General features: G+C 40.8%; 3 protein-coding genes across 3 annotated transcripts in view; all 3 read right to left on the bottom strand.

Annotated features, from left to right (window-relative positions):
• The window catches only part of LOC109844069 (divinyl chlorophyllide a 8-vinyl-reductase, chloroplastic), a 1,849-nt gene extending 522 nt beyond the window's left edge, over positions 1–1,327 (bottom strand). Inside the window, 5 exon segments of the mRNA XM_020413083.1 lie at position 1; positions 3–365; positions 368–603; positions 606–725; positions 1,300–1,327. The exon segment at position 1 is cut by the window's left edge and continues 522 nt beyond it. Of these exon segments, the coding sequence (XP_020268672.1) occupies position 1; positions 3–365; positions 368–603; positions 606–725; positions 1,300–1,327 (748 nt within the window).
• Positions 2,039–3,215, bottom strand: LOC109843315. Its single transcript, XM_020412251.1, has 2 exons — positions 2,561–3,215; positions 2,039–2,445 (listed from the first exon to the last, which is right to left on the bottom strand). Exons 1-2 carry the CDS (start codon positions 2,686–2,688, stop codon positions 2,109–2,111), a joined length of 465 nt encoding a protein of 154 aa, XP_020267840.1. The 5' UTR covers positions 2,689–3,215; the 3' UTR covers positions 2,039–2,108.
• Positions 4,983–11,530, bottom strand: LOC109843314. Its single transcript, XM_020412250.1, has 2 exons — positions 10,629–11,530; positions 4,983–5,836 (listed from the first exon to the last, which is right to left on the bottom strand). The coding sequence occupies exons 1-2, from the start codon at positions 11,472–11,474 to the stop codon at positions 5,120–5,122; spliced, it is 1,563 nt and encodes a 520-aa protein (XP_020267839.1). The 5' UTR covers positions 11,475–11,530; the 3' UTR covers positions 4,983–5,119.

The raw sequence follows: 13,897 nt of genomic DNA, 5'->3' as shown, positions 1-13,897 counted from the left end.
CCGCCAATAGGCAGAACCCTGTTAGCCTTATCCTCATCCACCACACAATCGGCAATAAATCTCGCCAAGTCCTCCTCGCTGATGGGTTTACAGGCACAGAGCTTTCCATCCCCAAACATCACGTAAGGCTTCCCATCCTTCACAAGCTCAACTTGGCCCGCCAAACTCTTGAAGAAGGCAGTCGGGCGGACAATGCTGTAGGTAAAGCTGGGATCTTTGCTCGATTCCTCGATCAGTTCGGCCTCGAACTTCAATTTCGCACGCTGGAACTCGAGAAGCGGCTTCTGCACGCAGATGGCCGACAAAAGCACGAAGTGCCTGGCCCCGTGGTTCCTCCCGGCGATCAGGGCTGTTCTTCGTGGCGCGCATAATCGATCCTCAGCGAGTCCCGGATGCCGCCGCTGCGGCTGGCGAGGCAGCAGACGAACGGCGTCGATGGGGGCGCCGAGTCGGAGAGGGACCGATCGGGTTTGGAATCGGCGACGTCGGAGAGAGGACGGAGTTCGGGCCCGGCGAGGTCGGCTAGGTTCGCGGCCCTGTCGTTGCGGTCCGCGGATGCCGCTGCGGTCGCGGGCGACGCGACGACGTTGAAGCCTCGGAGGAGAGCTCGCGGACGACGAAGCGGCCGATGTACCGGTGGCCCACGACGAGGACGTTGGTTGAGGCTGGGGGCTTGGGTTTCAGGGCTTGCAGGGCTTCGGGGAGGGGGAGTGGCGCGCGGCTCGCTGCGGTGGGGGGATGTTAGAGGCCTGGGTCTGGGCCTGGGCCGTTTGGGGGGCGAGCGGGTGGGTGAGGGGACGGGTAGGGGGTGGGCGAGGAGCGGAGGGGAGGAGGATGGGGCGGGAGGGGATAGGTGAGGGTAGTATCAACATGGGTGGGTGTTTTGGTGGCCGTGGCCCGTGCTGCTCTCGTCGAGATGTGAGGGTCCACAAACGCGAAAAATAAGAAATGCGTGGGTTGCATATTAGTCCCTTAAATCAGACTTAATCGCCGAAGAGTTTTATTACATCTTTTTTATTATTTGCTTCTTAGTCCCTTAAATCTTTTAAGTTCCTTTCGATGTGGTTCTTCTGTTAGAGAATACTAGTGTGAACACCGTGCGAAGCACGACACATATTTTTTCCGGTACAGAAATCCCGGTTTAACTACTACAGTTTTTTTTGAATTTTTTGAACTGTTACAGTATCCCGGCTACATTATCCCTTGTGTTACAGTAACAATTTTCAAAAAAAAACTCAGCACTCAGTTTCATGTTTGCTACAGTAATAATATTACAGTAAACGTCACTATAGCATTTACAGTAGCAGTGAATCTTGGGTTCTCCCATTGGTATAGAGGAGTAGATAAATTAAAATATCTCGCGCCTTGTATAGATTCTTGTATTCATGATCGCTTGCGAGAGTAATTTCCACCCCCATAATCACCTGCCTTTACTAATTACTAGTGTGAACACCGTGCAAAACACGGCATATTTTGTGCAAAAAATCCCGCCAGCTGGACATCACGTAAGCCGTCACGTGAGAAAACTGGCTGGAAAAATCAATCCGGCCAAAATTAAGGGGTATATGGCGCCGGAGTATATATAATATACCAATTTGTCAAAAGTGAAAAAATACACCAGTATGTCACCGAGTGTCTACAAAATATACCAATTTGACAATTTTGTCTATAGAAAAATATAGCAGGAAACAAAGTGGAGCTGATGGGGCTTGTTAATAGCAGTCCTTGCATATCAGCAGATAATTTCAAATTCATATTCATCCAATGTCTCTCGCTTCTTCTGGTTGCTCTTATTTGATGCAGTGCGATATTCGAGCCAGCGATTTGGATCAAATCACACAAGATCCAATCTCGTAGTTGTCCAACAAACTCAAAACAACATTAGCAATTGCTGAGAAGGATAAGCAGAGCAGGAGAAAGAAAAGACAGACTGAATCAGTTTCAATAGAAGTAAACTAGATAGATCAATGCAGCCAAAATTGTCTGGGATAAAAAAAAAGCAATTTAAAATCAATGTATGCTGTACATTACAAACTAATCTTCAACTCTAAAATACTAAGTCCTCGCAGATGGCCGGTGCTTGTCTGGAAAAAAAAAAATTACAGTGCTCATCGGCAGCAAAAGCCGGCAATGGCGGGTTCAAGCAATCCTGAGTGGCTGACGTCTCGACGAAAGGACGGGCCGTCGAACCAAGCTAAGGGTTCGACTTCGAGGCATTCCGAAAGTTGCTCTACGTCCACGGGGTCTACCGATTGCTGCCGCGAGGCATTTGAAGGAAGCTCGTCCAAGGTTGTGTTAACTTCATCTAGCGTCATTGTGATTAGCCCGTCGTCAGTATCGACGGCAGAGGCCTGATGGGCTTCTTCTTCTTCGTCGTCTCCTCCTCCTCCTCCTGTTCTCCGCCTCTTCACTCGCCTTTGCTCCGCCTCCACCTCCATCAGTTCCCTGCACAAATAAAAGATCAGCATCGATCGTCATCAACATCATCAGCATGCAGCAACGGCATCAACTTCCATCGAAGGCTGCACGGCTGGCAATTAATGAGATTTGCTCGTCGAACCTCCGTTGCGTATCAATCACCGGTGCCACCCTCTCCTCCTCCTCCTCCTTTCCCTTGCCCTTCCTCCTGTGGATTCTGCAGAGCACAACGTCATCAGCCTTGTCATCGACGAGGCGATACTCGTGCATGACCCACGTGGTGCCCCTCTTACTCTTCTTATCGCTGGGATCATCGAACAACTTGAACGCCAACTGCGCCCCGTGCCCGATCTCGATCTCCTCCTTGTTATCCCCAGCTTGTTCTGTTTTGTAGATGGGCCTGCCCGCGGCGTGACCGACCCACGAACCTCCTTCGTCGACGCCCCGGTTGAATCTTTTGGAGCTGTTGCTATACTCGCGCGGCGTCTCCGAGTGAAGAAGTACATCTCCTTCTCTTCCGCGTCGCAGTGCGGGAAGAGGTGATGCGGGAGGTGCCACGGCTGGCGCTTGTAGACGTCGAGCTCCTGAACGAAACGCTTCGGTGTCGTGAGGTCTCCTCGCGTCCTCCTCCGAAGGTAGAAATCGACGAGCTCGGCTTCCGTCGGACGAAACCTGAAACCCACTTCGAAATCTGGCTCTCAACGTCGATATTGAAGCACAATGCAAGATTGATCAAACCCCTGGTCGCCTCTCTCTCGATCTCTCTCTCCCGCCTCACTTCTTGATTGATATTTAAGGTGAAGATACTGAGGTTAATTGGATCACTTGGGGCTTCATATTAATTTATAAGCCTGTGGAGCTTAATCTTCCTAAACCTCGTAGGACACGGATGCGCATTTAAACTACGGCTTTCCAATTAAATTTGGGTATCATTAGGATTGCTTACTTAGCGCTAGCTAGAATTTAAACTACGGCTTTCCAAATTTGGGTATCATTAGGATCACTTGGCGCTAGTATTTATTGCCCAAGTTCATATGAATAATGCTTAGATTTTAAATTATCTAAAATCTTAAGACATTATAGAGCAAATCCCGACTGGATCTCATGCATGAACCGTAAGAAGCCAATTTAAGTTCAAGGCTTCAGTAATATCGGGGAAATTAAGGGCTAAATTGCACAAAAATATCATAAAGTTTCCCGTTTTGGCAATTAAATACCACAAGTTGCTTTTCGGTAAAAAAAACCATAAAGTTCCAAAATTTGCACTTTACTATCATTGAGCATGCAAACGTGAAAAATTTTACCCGAGTGCTTCTCTAAGATACTTGCATGCTAATTTTAGACCTTTCTAACTGTTAATATTTATTAAAATTTTCATTAGAAATGCCCCAACTCTATTTTAAAATAGAATTAATATAAATTTGAAAAAGAAATTCGATTGATTTAGTAGCAAATTTAATAAATATTATTTGTTAAAAAGCTCTAAAATTAGTATGTAATTATTATAGCGAAACATTCGGACGGAATTTTTCACGTATGAATGATCGATGGCAGCAACTGCAGATTGTGAAAACTATGATTCATACTCTAATTAAAAGGATTGCATTTGCAAATTATGATTCATACTCTAATTAAAAGTGCATAGTGATGCATATAAAGATGCAAACTTTGTGTATAACTAATCTTGAACTCTAAAATACTAAGTCCTCGCAGATGCCCCGTGCTTGTAAATCATAACAGTACTCATCGACAGCATAAGCAGGCGATGGCGGGTTCAAGCACTCCTGCATGGCTGACATCATTTCTTCTTCATCCTTCACACTTCTTTCCTCCACTGCTGGGAACAGAGTTTCATGCTAAGGTCATCGTTAACCCGTTGTTACTGTCAACAACAGAGGCCTGATAAGCTTCTTCTTCTTCTTCTTCTTGTTCTATCCTCTGCCTCTTGGCACATCTTTTCTCCATCAGAGACTGCAACTGGTGCTGATTCATTGAAATATGGCGAGCTTCTTATTTTTCTTCTCTGCCTCTTCACTCAGTCTTTGCTCCACCTCCATCATTTCCTCCTCCAATAGCTGCACAAATGAAAGATCATCATCAACATCAGCAGCAGCAACTGCATCAACTTCCAAGAGATTGGAGGAGATGGAGAGGAGAGCTCCTCCTCCATTCTCCTGACGATACTAACAAGGTGTTTTGAAAGAATATGTAGTCCCAAGAGATAGGAATACTAAGGTCTACCTGTTACGATTTGAATAAAAAAAACCAGACCATATTGTAAAAATACATTAAAGCTCCAAAGCCTAATGGAATATGGAGAGTAGTTCAGCTGATTACCTGAGATTAATAAAATGAGTCAAAGCAAGGGCACGTAAAATATACAAACACTCGAGTAGTAGAAGTCTTTTAGTCTGATAGTTTCCACGGTATAACTAAAAAGGGAAAACTTAGCTACAATGTCATATAGATGGGAGAAAAAGATGCTAAGTCATTTCCAGAGAATACCATGAACTCAACATTATATACATATAGAAAAGTTCGCTAAGAACGAGGAATGGTATATACATCTAAAATCTCATCAATAGGAAACAATGGGCATACTTAGAAACTACACAACAAATGCTCCGATTGCATCAAATTTCAATACAAGTTCCTGCATCAAATTTCAATATAAGTTCCTCGTATTCCTGCACAATACTCCTCATTCATCATCTTCCTCCTCCATTTCCTCATCATCATCATCATCAATGTCAGCGTCACACTGACAATTGGCTCTCATGTGTTGAAATTGACTGATAAACTCTCTTGCTTCAGACATGAGAGCAGTTTTAGCAGCTTTAAGCCCACCAATTTTCACCTCATCCACATTCTTGCAAACTCTAGCAGCGACAGATTTTCTCCTTGCATCTCTATTATGCAGCTGATCGATATATTTCTCATGCAATGCTACGTTCTTGACCCTCTTTAGAACTTCAGGACTCGGGTTATTTGGCTTGAATCTTGAGAGCATTTTCTGATGACCTGAAGATAATCCTCCACTACACTTCTGCAGGAAATTAGGAGGACTCAGCGGACAAGTTGGGTCTATATGTGAATTTATTTCCAGTAAATCCACAACGAGTGCATCTGGAGAAGTTTCCAGAACTGAGAAATGATCTACTTGGTGATTTTGATCCTTTTCTGAGTGCTTTTTCAAAAAGTGTCTTACAGTTTTTTGTGCAACAAGGCTCTTTTTTCTGCTGCTGAGCTTTTTAACTGGTTGGCTAGGATTTTGAATAGGTTTACTGCACGATAAACTGAAATTGCTTATAGGAGACAGCTTGGACTTTATTGCCCTTGAACGAGGTTGTGGTTGAGGTGGAGTGTCGAAACTACTATTGACTCGATCAAAGCAGTCCTGTGCAGATTTTCCTGGCACCTGTAAAAATTTATGATATAAAATAGGAACTTTTAGCATAAGAATAGCATCTATGCAATGCATCTTGCAACTAAAGCAAGGGTAGAAAAAAGTAGTTTAAGTTACAAGAAATCCACATCATCTATACCCTGTTTTTGAGAAACCCCTTTATCTAAATGCCGCTTTAAACTCAAACACAACCAACCCCCCCCCCCCCCCCCCCCCCCCCAAAATCTAATGAAACCATTAGTTTTGTAATTGAGTTTTGGTTCTTCAAACATTTTTATATCTGCATGCCGAACTGTAAGGTAATGATAAAAAGGTTAGTTTTTAACATCGAAGGCTACTTTCATTTCTCTACTTTCATTTAGTTTTTAACATCTATGTGTGATGCCCATAACATATCTGCCTCAACCGTTAGTACTTTTGAATGCGCTTTATTCAGTATTTCTGAAAAGCTACTAAACAGACACAGAATATATGGCCAAATTATCCATGGTTTATATGACATACAACATGCATTAATGTACAGGGTATATCAATAATGAAAACAGCAATTCACCTGTAAGAAAATGTGCCTACTTTCTGAATAATAGTTCAAGTTCACGTGACGACTTCATATTGTTTGCTATACAGACTAATACACACACTCTAGAATCTAGATTATTTCAAAGAATTATTATTGATAATCAAGCAATAAAATATCAATTAGAAAACAAAAGAAATATCACTAGGCGCAAAATTGTAAGCTAGAATCTGCAGCCATGCACGCAATTATCATGCTCCATATGGGCACAGTGTAGGGGTGCACAAAAATATCCATATCCAAGGAAATATCCATACCCAAATTTCATCGACACTCCTTGGATGTGTGCATACATTTACTCAGACATGTACTCAATTGTATGATATATGTTTGAATTTAAAATATTTGTCATACATTTCTTGGACGTACATCCTACGCTTCATGTCAATTCTTTAAAACTCGTTAAGACATGAGTTCAGTTATTTCAGCCCGTATCCAAGACAAAAACTATGATTTAAAAGGGTGTTTCGAGTGTCTTGTTAAAAAAAGAGCAGTTTCCAATTTATAATAATCAACATAATAAAAGAAACTTTAAAATATGATAGAAAATTAAATTCTAATAGCACATGAATTGAAAAATAATAATGCTCTCAAGTAAACGATTAATTTCAATATATATGTAGCCATCTCCTTGTACCCTACATTTCACAATTTGTCGTGTCCTGTACCCATACCCGCACCCATACCCATGTCCATGCAACTTATATTTTAATCCTTAGGTTAATGGATTTGAGGTTAATTTTTTATGATCAAAGTATCTAATCTTAGCTTTTCAGATATATCGTACATAATAACGAACTCTCTTGTCTCATATGAGCTATATTTTTTCCAATATCATCTAATTTTCTCATATCCATTTTGTAACGAAATTTATATCCACTTACATATCCGCATGCATATCTGTATCCGATTTTAGCGGACATGGATATGAATTTTCCTTACCAAGGCATATCCGTACATGTGTCTGTATCCATGATTGGTAAATGGATATTGATATGGTAAATATCAAATCTGAAATGTATGCACCCCTAGCACAGTGCCATGGATATCAAACATGGCAATTCTCCAAAACCAAACATGAGACATGATCATTCATGTGTTTTCCCCCCTTAATATATGTACATTTATAACATCAGTTGAAAAACAAAAAGAAATATCTATAGGCACCAAATCTTAAGCTATAATCTGCAGTCCACAGACATGTACTCAAGTATCATGCTCTAATATGGGCATGGCCCATGTTTGTCAAACATGGAACTATCCAAAAACCAAACATGAAGACATGACTAATATACATGTGTTTTCCCCTTTAATATATGTACATTTAAGACAGATTTATATGTTCGAATGACTTTCAACAAAAAAATCTAAAACAGTAAAATGAGAGAAAACAATTAGCTTTTGACAAACAAACGTATTATTACAAATTCAAAGGTGCTAAAAGGTTTGACTGATGCTGATGAACACAGTTACACATGTGTCATGCCCAACAATATTGGATTGGGGGAAACTTACTTACAAATTCAAGCTTGCATGCTTATTTTTTAAACAATGGCAAGCAGCATGATTTGGTTAATAGGAAAAACTCATGCAACACATGCTTATTTATCTTGATTAGTGTTACATTTCCTTGAGAAACACTTGTGACTCCTCAAATGAAAAAAAAAAGTAAAAGAAAAAAAGAAAATAAAGGCAGCATGTAAGCTAGAAAGAAGCCCAAGAGGAAAACACTTCACAGTTTGGAATTTTCTTCAAAATCTAATTGATCGAAGAGTTAGGACTATATGCGTAGTGTCTTTGGTGGAATATTCATCAAGAAAATAATGAAATACAAAGTTTTCTAAATGCATTTCACAAAGGACAGTACCAATTATATAAAATCTACAAATACACCTAAAAGCGAATAAGAAGAAGCCCTTTACTTTTATTTTTTTCCCCTAATGAACTTGTTTAAGCTTTGTCCCTTGAGCTTATCTGGATGTCATTGATTATTTGAATCACTGTTTTAAAAAGCCTCCGTTTAGTCCGCCTAGGCGTACGCCTAGACCTAGGCGGTACCTAGGTCGCCTAACTAACGCCTATTGCCTAGGTGATACCTAGGCTGTCCACATAGATTTTAGGAGTGTTTAAGAAACCATTGTCTGCTTATGTGAACTGCACCATTTAGGTCTTGATCGTGATTTTCTGTGTTGCAGCCTCCACGTTCTCCAACCTCCTTCAAACTTCTTTAACCTTCAAATATAAACACCTCCACTACCTCCTCCGACCTTTAGCAAAAACTCATCAATCACCACTTAAATGAAGAAAGAAATCTGCCTAGACATCAGTCTGGCACCTAAGCTTTCTATAACATTAACATTTACTATCAATTATTATAATTAAAAAAAATCTCTTAGGCTCTAGGCGTCGGTCCAGCGCCTAGGCCTTCTACCACTTTCTATAACCTTGTTAGTTATTATTTTGGCTATTTAGTATTTAAGTATGCATGATTTATTATGGATCTAAGGTTGCTACCTTTTTTGGCAAATTCATATGAATTTAATACATATTTTTATTAATTATTATAATTAAATAATTTAGAAATTAGCTAAATATCTAGGCACTGTCTAGGCATACGCCTAGGTGTCCAGACGCTAGTCGCTGACTCAAACGCCTAGTCTACCTAGTGCCTTCAGTAACATTGATTCGGATGTTGATTGGGTAGAAGATCTTATTGATTGACATTCCATTAAGTGGCTATTGTAATTTTATGGGAGGAATCTGGTGATCTAGCAACTTTAGAAGTAGATTGTTGCATGGTCTAATGTTGAGGCTGAATAACATATTAGGATTCATACGGCAGATCAGATGATGTGGATGCAGCCTTTTCTTTAAAAGATGGATGTGTTTCTACCTCAATCTATGGTGATGCATTGTGATAATCAAAATGTAATATATATTGCTAGTCATCCTGTTCTTCGTGACAGAGCCTAGAATATTTAGATTTGTTCTCAATTTGTTCGTGAAATGGTGCAATTCGGGGACACTGTCACTTGGTCAGATGAGTGATATTTCTACTAACGCAATGATGCAATTCAAGGATGCCGTCACTCGGTCAGATGAGTGATATTTCTATTAAAGCATTGCCTAAAAATCATATTTCAGTTCTGTGCTCTATGTGACTAACTGTGAATAATTGATTTATGTGCTCCAGTTTGGGAGAGTACTAAGTAGTTATTTTACACTTACGTGTATGTGTGCGTGCGTGCGTGTGTGCGTGCGCGTGTATTCATTTGCTATAAAGAAAACCTAGCTATTCATCTCTGGAATTTATCATTTTCCCGACATCATAATCAATACAAGAACCCATGTTTTTGGACTTTTTTACAAAGGGCTTAGGCATAAAATCAAAGGAATAATGCATATTTGATGTTCTTATTATCTTATATAAAGGTCCCACATCACACTTCAGATCTTACGTTAGAGTATTCATGCAGGATTTTATACTTGTGTATGGTTGTACATAATGTTGCTGACTGATGTGTGGCTCAATATGAACAGTTAAGCTCGATGAGATTGGATCATGCAAGGTTCGAGCTTTAAGATTGAGTTAAGACCTTTATATCGAGCAAAATATTCACCGACATGAGGCTAAACATGATTTTCTTATAAACAATGTCTTGTCTTAAAACCATAAGATAATTTGACCAGGCACCAACATATAGATAATATTATCATTAACAAACAAAAAACATTCACTCAACTTTGAGATCTGAGCACACAAAATATCTACTGATGCATCTGAAAGAAATAGTTGTGAATTGCTCCCCAGACTTGCAAAGCACATGGCATATGTAAATGAAAATAGTCAAATATATGACTCCTATTGTACTACTATTGATTTGTCTTAATCCAAAAACAATAAAGGTATAACAACAAAAGTAGAAACATGGGAAGAGCATTAGCTAAAAATACTAACTTGAGCAACACAAAGTTCATTTGCTTGCATCTAAAAGCGATCATTACAAAAATCTATATATACACAATGAAAATAGCATCTAGGACATAATAAGAACTTTATGTAATTAGATTTGCAGGCTAGCTTCAGCAACTCAGGGTTAATAGTACTCAATTGAAAGGATATAAACTATGTTGAATGCATTCAAGCAATTCCATGAAAATCTTAGCAGCTAATTTATCAAAGTATACACCCATAAAAAAAAATCTTGAGACGGGCTCGAGAATTACCATCTTAGCAACCTTCTTCCAGAAATGTGGTGATGGCTTTGCTGCCAAGTAAGCGCGCTGAAGGGCAGCCTCTTGCTGTCTCGTCCAATCATCGGAGCCACAACTCTGGATACTCTGGATACCTTCTTCACAACATCGCTCCATTTTCCTCTTCTTCTCAACATTATTCTTCTCCTTCTCCATTTTCACACCAAAATTTCCAATACCCACATTTTCTTTATTCTTAAAATTCACAAGCCCGTCTTTTTCTCCCCTTCTCTTTTCAAAATTATCCTTCTCTTTTACAATTTTCGCCCCAAGATTTTCAACACCCACATTCTCTTTCTTCTCAAAAATCTTCAAATTCAGAAGCCCATCTCTTTCCCCTCTTTTCTTTTCACCATTATTCTTCTCTTTGACCAATTCCACACCAAAGTTTTCAATACCCACGTTCTCTTTATTCGACCCATTTGAAATCTGGGACAAAGGAAGAGAGGATAACCTCCGCGAACGCCTCAAAGACCCCTGTAGGTTATTGATGGATCTCAACGGCTCACTGAGGCATTTCGTCGGACACCTTTGTTGGGTTTTCTTGGGAGAAGAAATCCGAGTTGGGTTTGGAGAGACTGGGGGAGATCGGAGATGGGTTTTGCGGGAAGAGGGTTCCTTTGTTGGATTTGGTGTGATTTCTACCAGATTTTTAGTAATTTGGGGGTGAAATCGAGGGGATCTTCTTACGGTTACACGAGTTGGGGTTTGATGAGAACGAAGACGCTTCCTGTATTCGTTGCTGCTGCTGCTGCTGCTTAGATCGCTTCTCATCGGAGTTGCCTCCGACATTGAAGAGAGAGGAGTTGCCTTCGGCATTGAAAGGAGAGGGGGCAGGGGTGGGGGTTTGATTTTGAAAAGGAAATTAAAGCGGTCTTCTCTAGAGAAGACAGATGGTGGCCCAATTTGATTTAAACATAAGTTTTATAGGCCAGTGGGCCTAAGATGGGCTTCAGTAATCAAACTTAACTCTGTAAATTTTCGAATGCAACTGTCAGAAAAACAACAACTTCAGCAATTTGGTTTAAAAGTGCACTATAGATTAAGCACTCACAACAAACGATATAGCAAGTTGCAATAAAATTATTGCGATTAATTACACTATATACCAAACAGTTAAACTAAGATAGTGGATCTAAAATTAATTTGGTGGAGTAGTTTGTGTCTGCCTACACTTTGAAAGTGGATGGGTTTAAAAAAAATTTGAGTTCATGGACAGAAATCTTTTTCACAAGTGAGTTATCTTAAAAATAAATGAAGATAAAATTTTGGGTTTGTAGGCAAGAAACTCGTCTACTGCTTGTGGTGCCATGACATTAGTATAAAAAAGACAAAAAATAGCAATTTAAACATTTAGTTTAAAAATACATTGTATCTCTATAGCCAGTGGCGGAACCAAGAGATAAAGCAGCCATGAGATCCGTCGCCGAGTTCTGATTCTTGATGTTGAAGGCTACAGATACGGACAAGGTCAACCTGATTGCTCCAGTGGCCTTCCGATCTAACAACTTCCACTCTACATCCTTCATATCCTTCGGCTTCTCTCCCAACGGCAAATACAAATCCTTCTGATAGAGGTAGTCCTCCATCTGTATCTTCCAGTACCCGAAGTTTGTCCCATCAAACTTCTCGATCTTTGACGTCTTCTTCTCGGATCCCATATCTAACCTCAAATCGCCTGCGCCGAACCCGGCCGCTTTGATAACACTTGTTAGGGATTTTCAAACCTCTAATGCAATTTGGAAATAGAGATGAGAGAGGGAAGGGAGGAAAAACAAATCACAGAACACACAGAATTTACGTGGTTCACTTCTCGATGAGAGAAGCTACGTCCACGGCCGCCGCAGGTAAAATTCTACTATGTTCTAAATAGTTTACAAGCTGCGCCCTAATCACCCTTTTATAGCTAGGGTATTAGTTCGATCCGCGCAGTTGGGGTTCTAACGATTCGATCACTTAAGAGAATTGGTCGGGTCTGAAAATTAGGCTCCATATAACCTAACACAGACCACGATCATGCCTGCCGTTCACTCGCTCGCTTAGGTCAACATGCGTCGGAAACAGTCGGGCATTACCTCCTTCACAACATTGTAAGCAGATCATATCAGATGGTCTAGAGTTAATGGGCCTTAAACAGAGGTTAGGAATTAATTTTAATCCAAAAACTATAGCTATTAGGCATTGACCAAAACTCCTATTTAAACACATCACTCTTTCTTATTTTATCCGATGTAGGACTATACTCGCATATTAATCACCTCAACAAGTCAAACCGAGATAGTATAACCCATCACGATCCTCCATTGGGGTTCCGTGAATTTGCCCGTCCATTGCGATATCATCTCCGAAACACAAGTAGCTACTGTAGGCTACGCCGGGAAGGAGGAGGCAGTACGGGAACCTTCAGCCGGAGCGAGGGCAGAGTCGGGTGACGAATGATAATGGACTAGCGTCGAGGTCCCTAAGGCCCTCCACTTTGCCGGTGAAAAGGGTGAGGCCAGCGTTATCATGCGTACAGCCGAAAGCTAGCGAGGCCGGCCCGTGGAGGTTTCAAAGGTGAAGGGTACCGATGACGCCAATGACGTAGGGGCCGGCTCATCGTGACATTCATGGGTTAACGTGCACAAGGGGGTCATTGCAGGGCAGAAAAAGGCAAAAAGAAGGTGAGAGTTTGCGGTCAAAGACTAGGGATGATTGGGGGGTAGCAGGGGTAGCAAAATTGCGTCCAGATGGGTAAGTCTGCTGCCGAGTATCCATCACGGGGATTTAGGACTGCTTGGCATCGTCCGTGCCGATGGATATGAAGGCGAGGTATAGCCCGCTATGTGCGCGGACGGACAGGCGGACGGTGGTGATTTTGAAATGATCAGGACCGTGCATCCAGATCAAGTGCTTGATATGGGCGATATGTGCCCGAGATTGCTGTTAGTATTTGTTTGTAAAAAAAATAAAGATAGTCGCACATCGGATATTTGAGTATTCTTTTAGAGGTTTAAAAACATTTAATGAATATTTGGCTTTGATAAATGGGTCAAGGCATAGACCTCGATCTAAACCCGCGTGCGGGTAGCGCGATTTTGATGCGATTATTAGATGTGCTTAGCACTTTTGCCGTTCAAATATTCCGGCTTTTTTACTATATATATTTTTGAATATATTAATTTTTATTACTGTTATTGTTGTTTTAAATTTTCAAATTATTAAAATATCAACAGGCAAGTGACTTTTGAAAGAAGACTATT

The sequence above is a fragment of the Asparagus officinalis genome, chromosome 5 (genome assembly GCF_001876935.1).
Source record: "Asparagus officinalis chromosome 5, Aspof.V1, whole genome shotgun sequence".
NCBI classification, from domain to species: domain Eukaryota; kingdom Viridiplantae; phylum Streptophyta; class Magnoliopsida; order Asparagales; family Asparagaceae; genus Asparagus; species Asparagus officinalis.
Note: the sequence above shows the minus strand (reverse complement) of the source record. Positions and strands in the feature narration are given on the sequence as shown.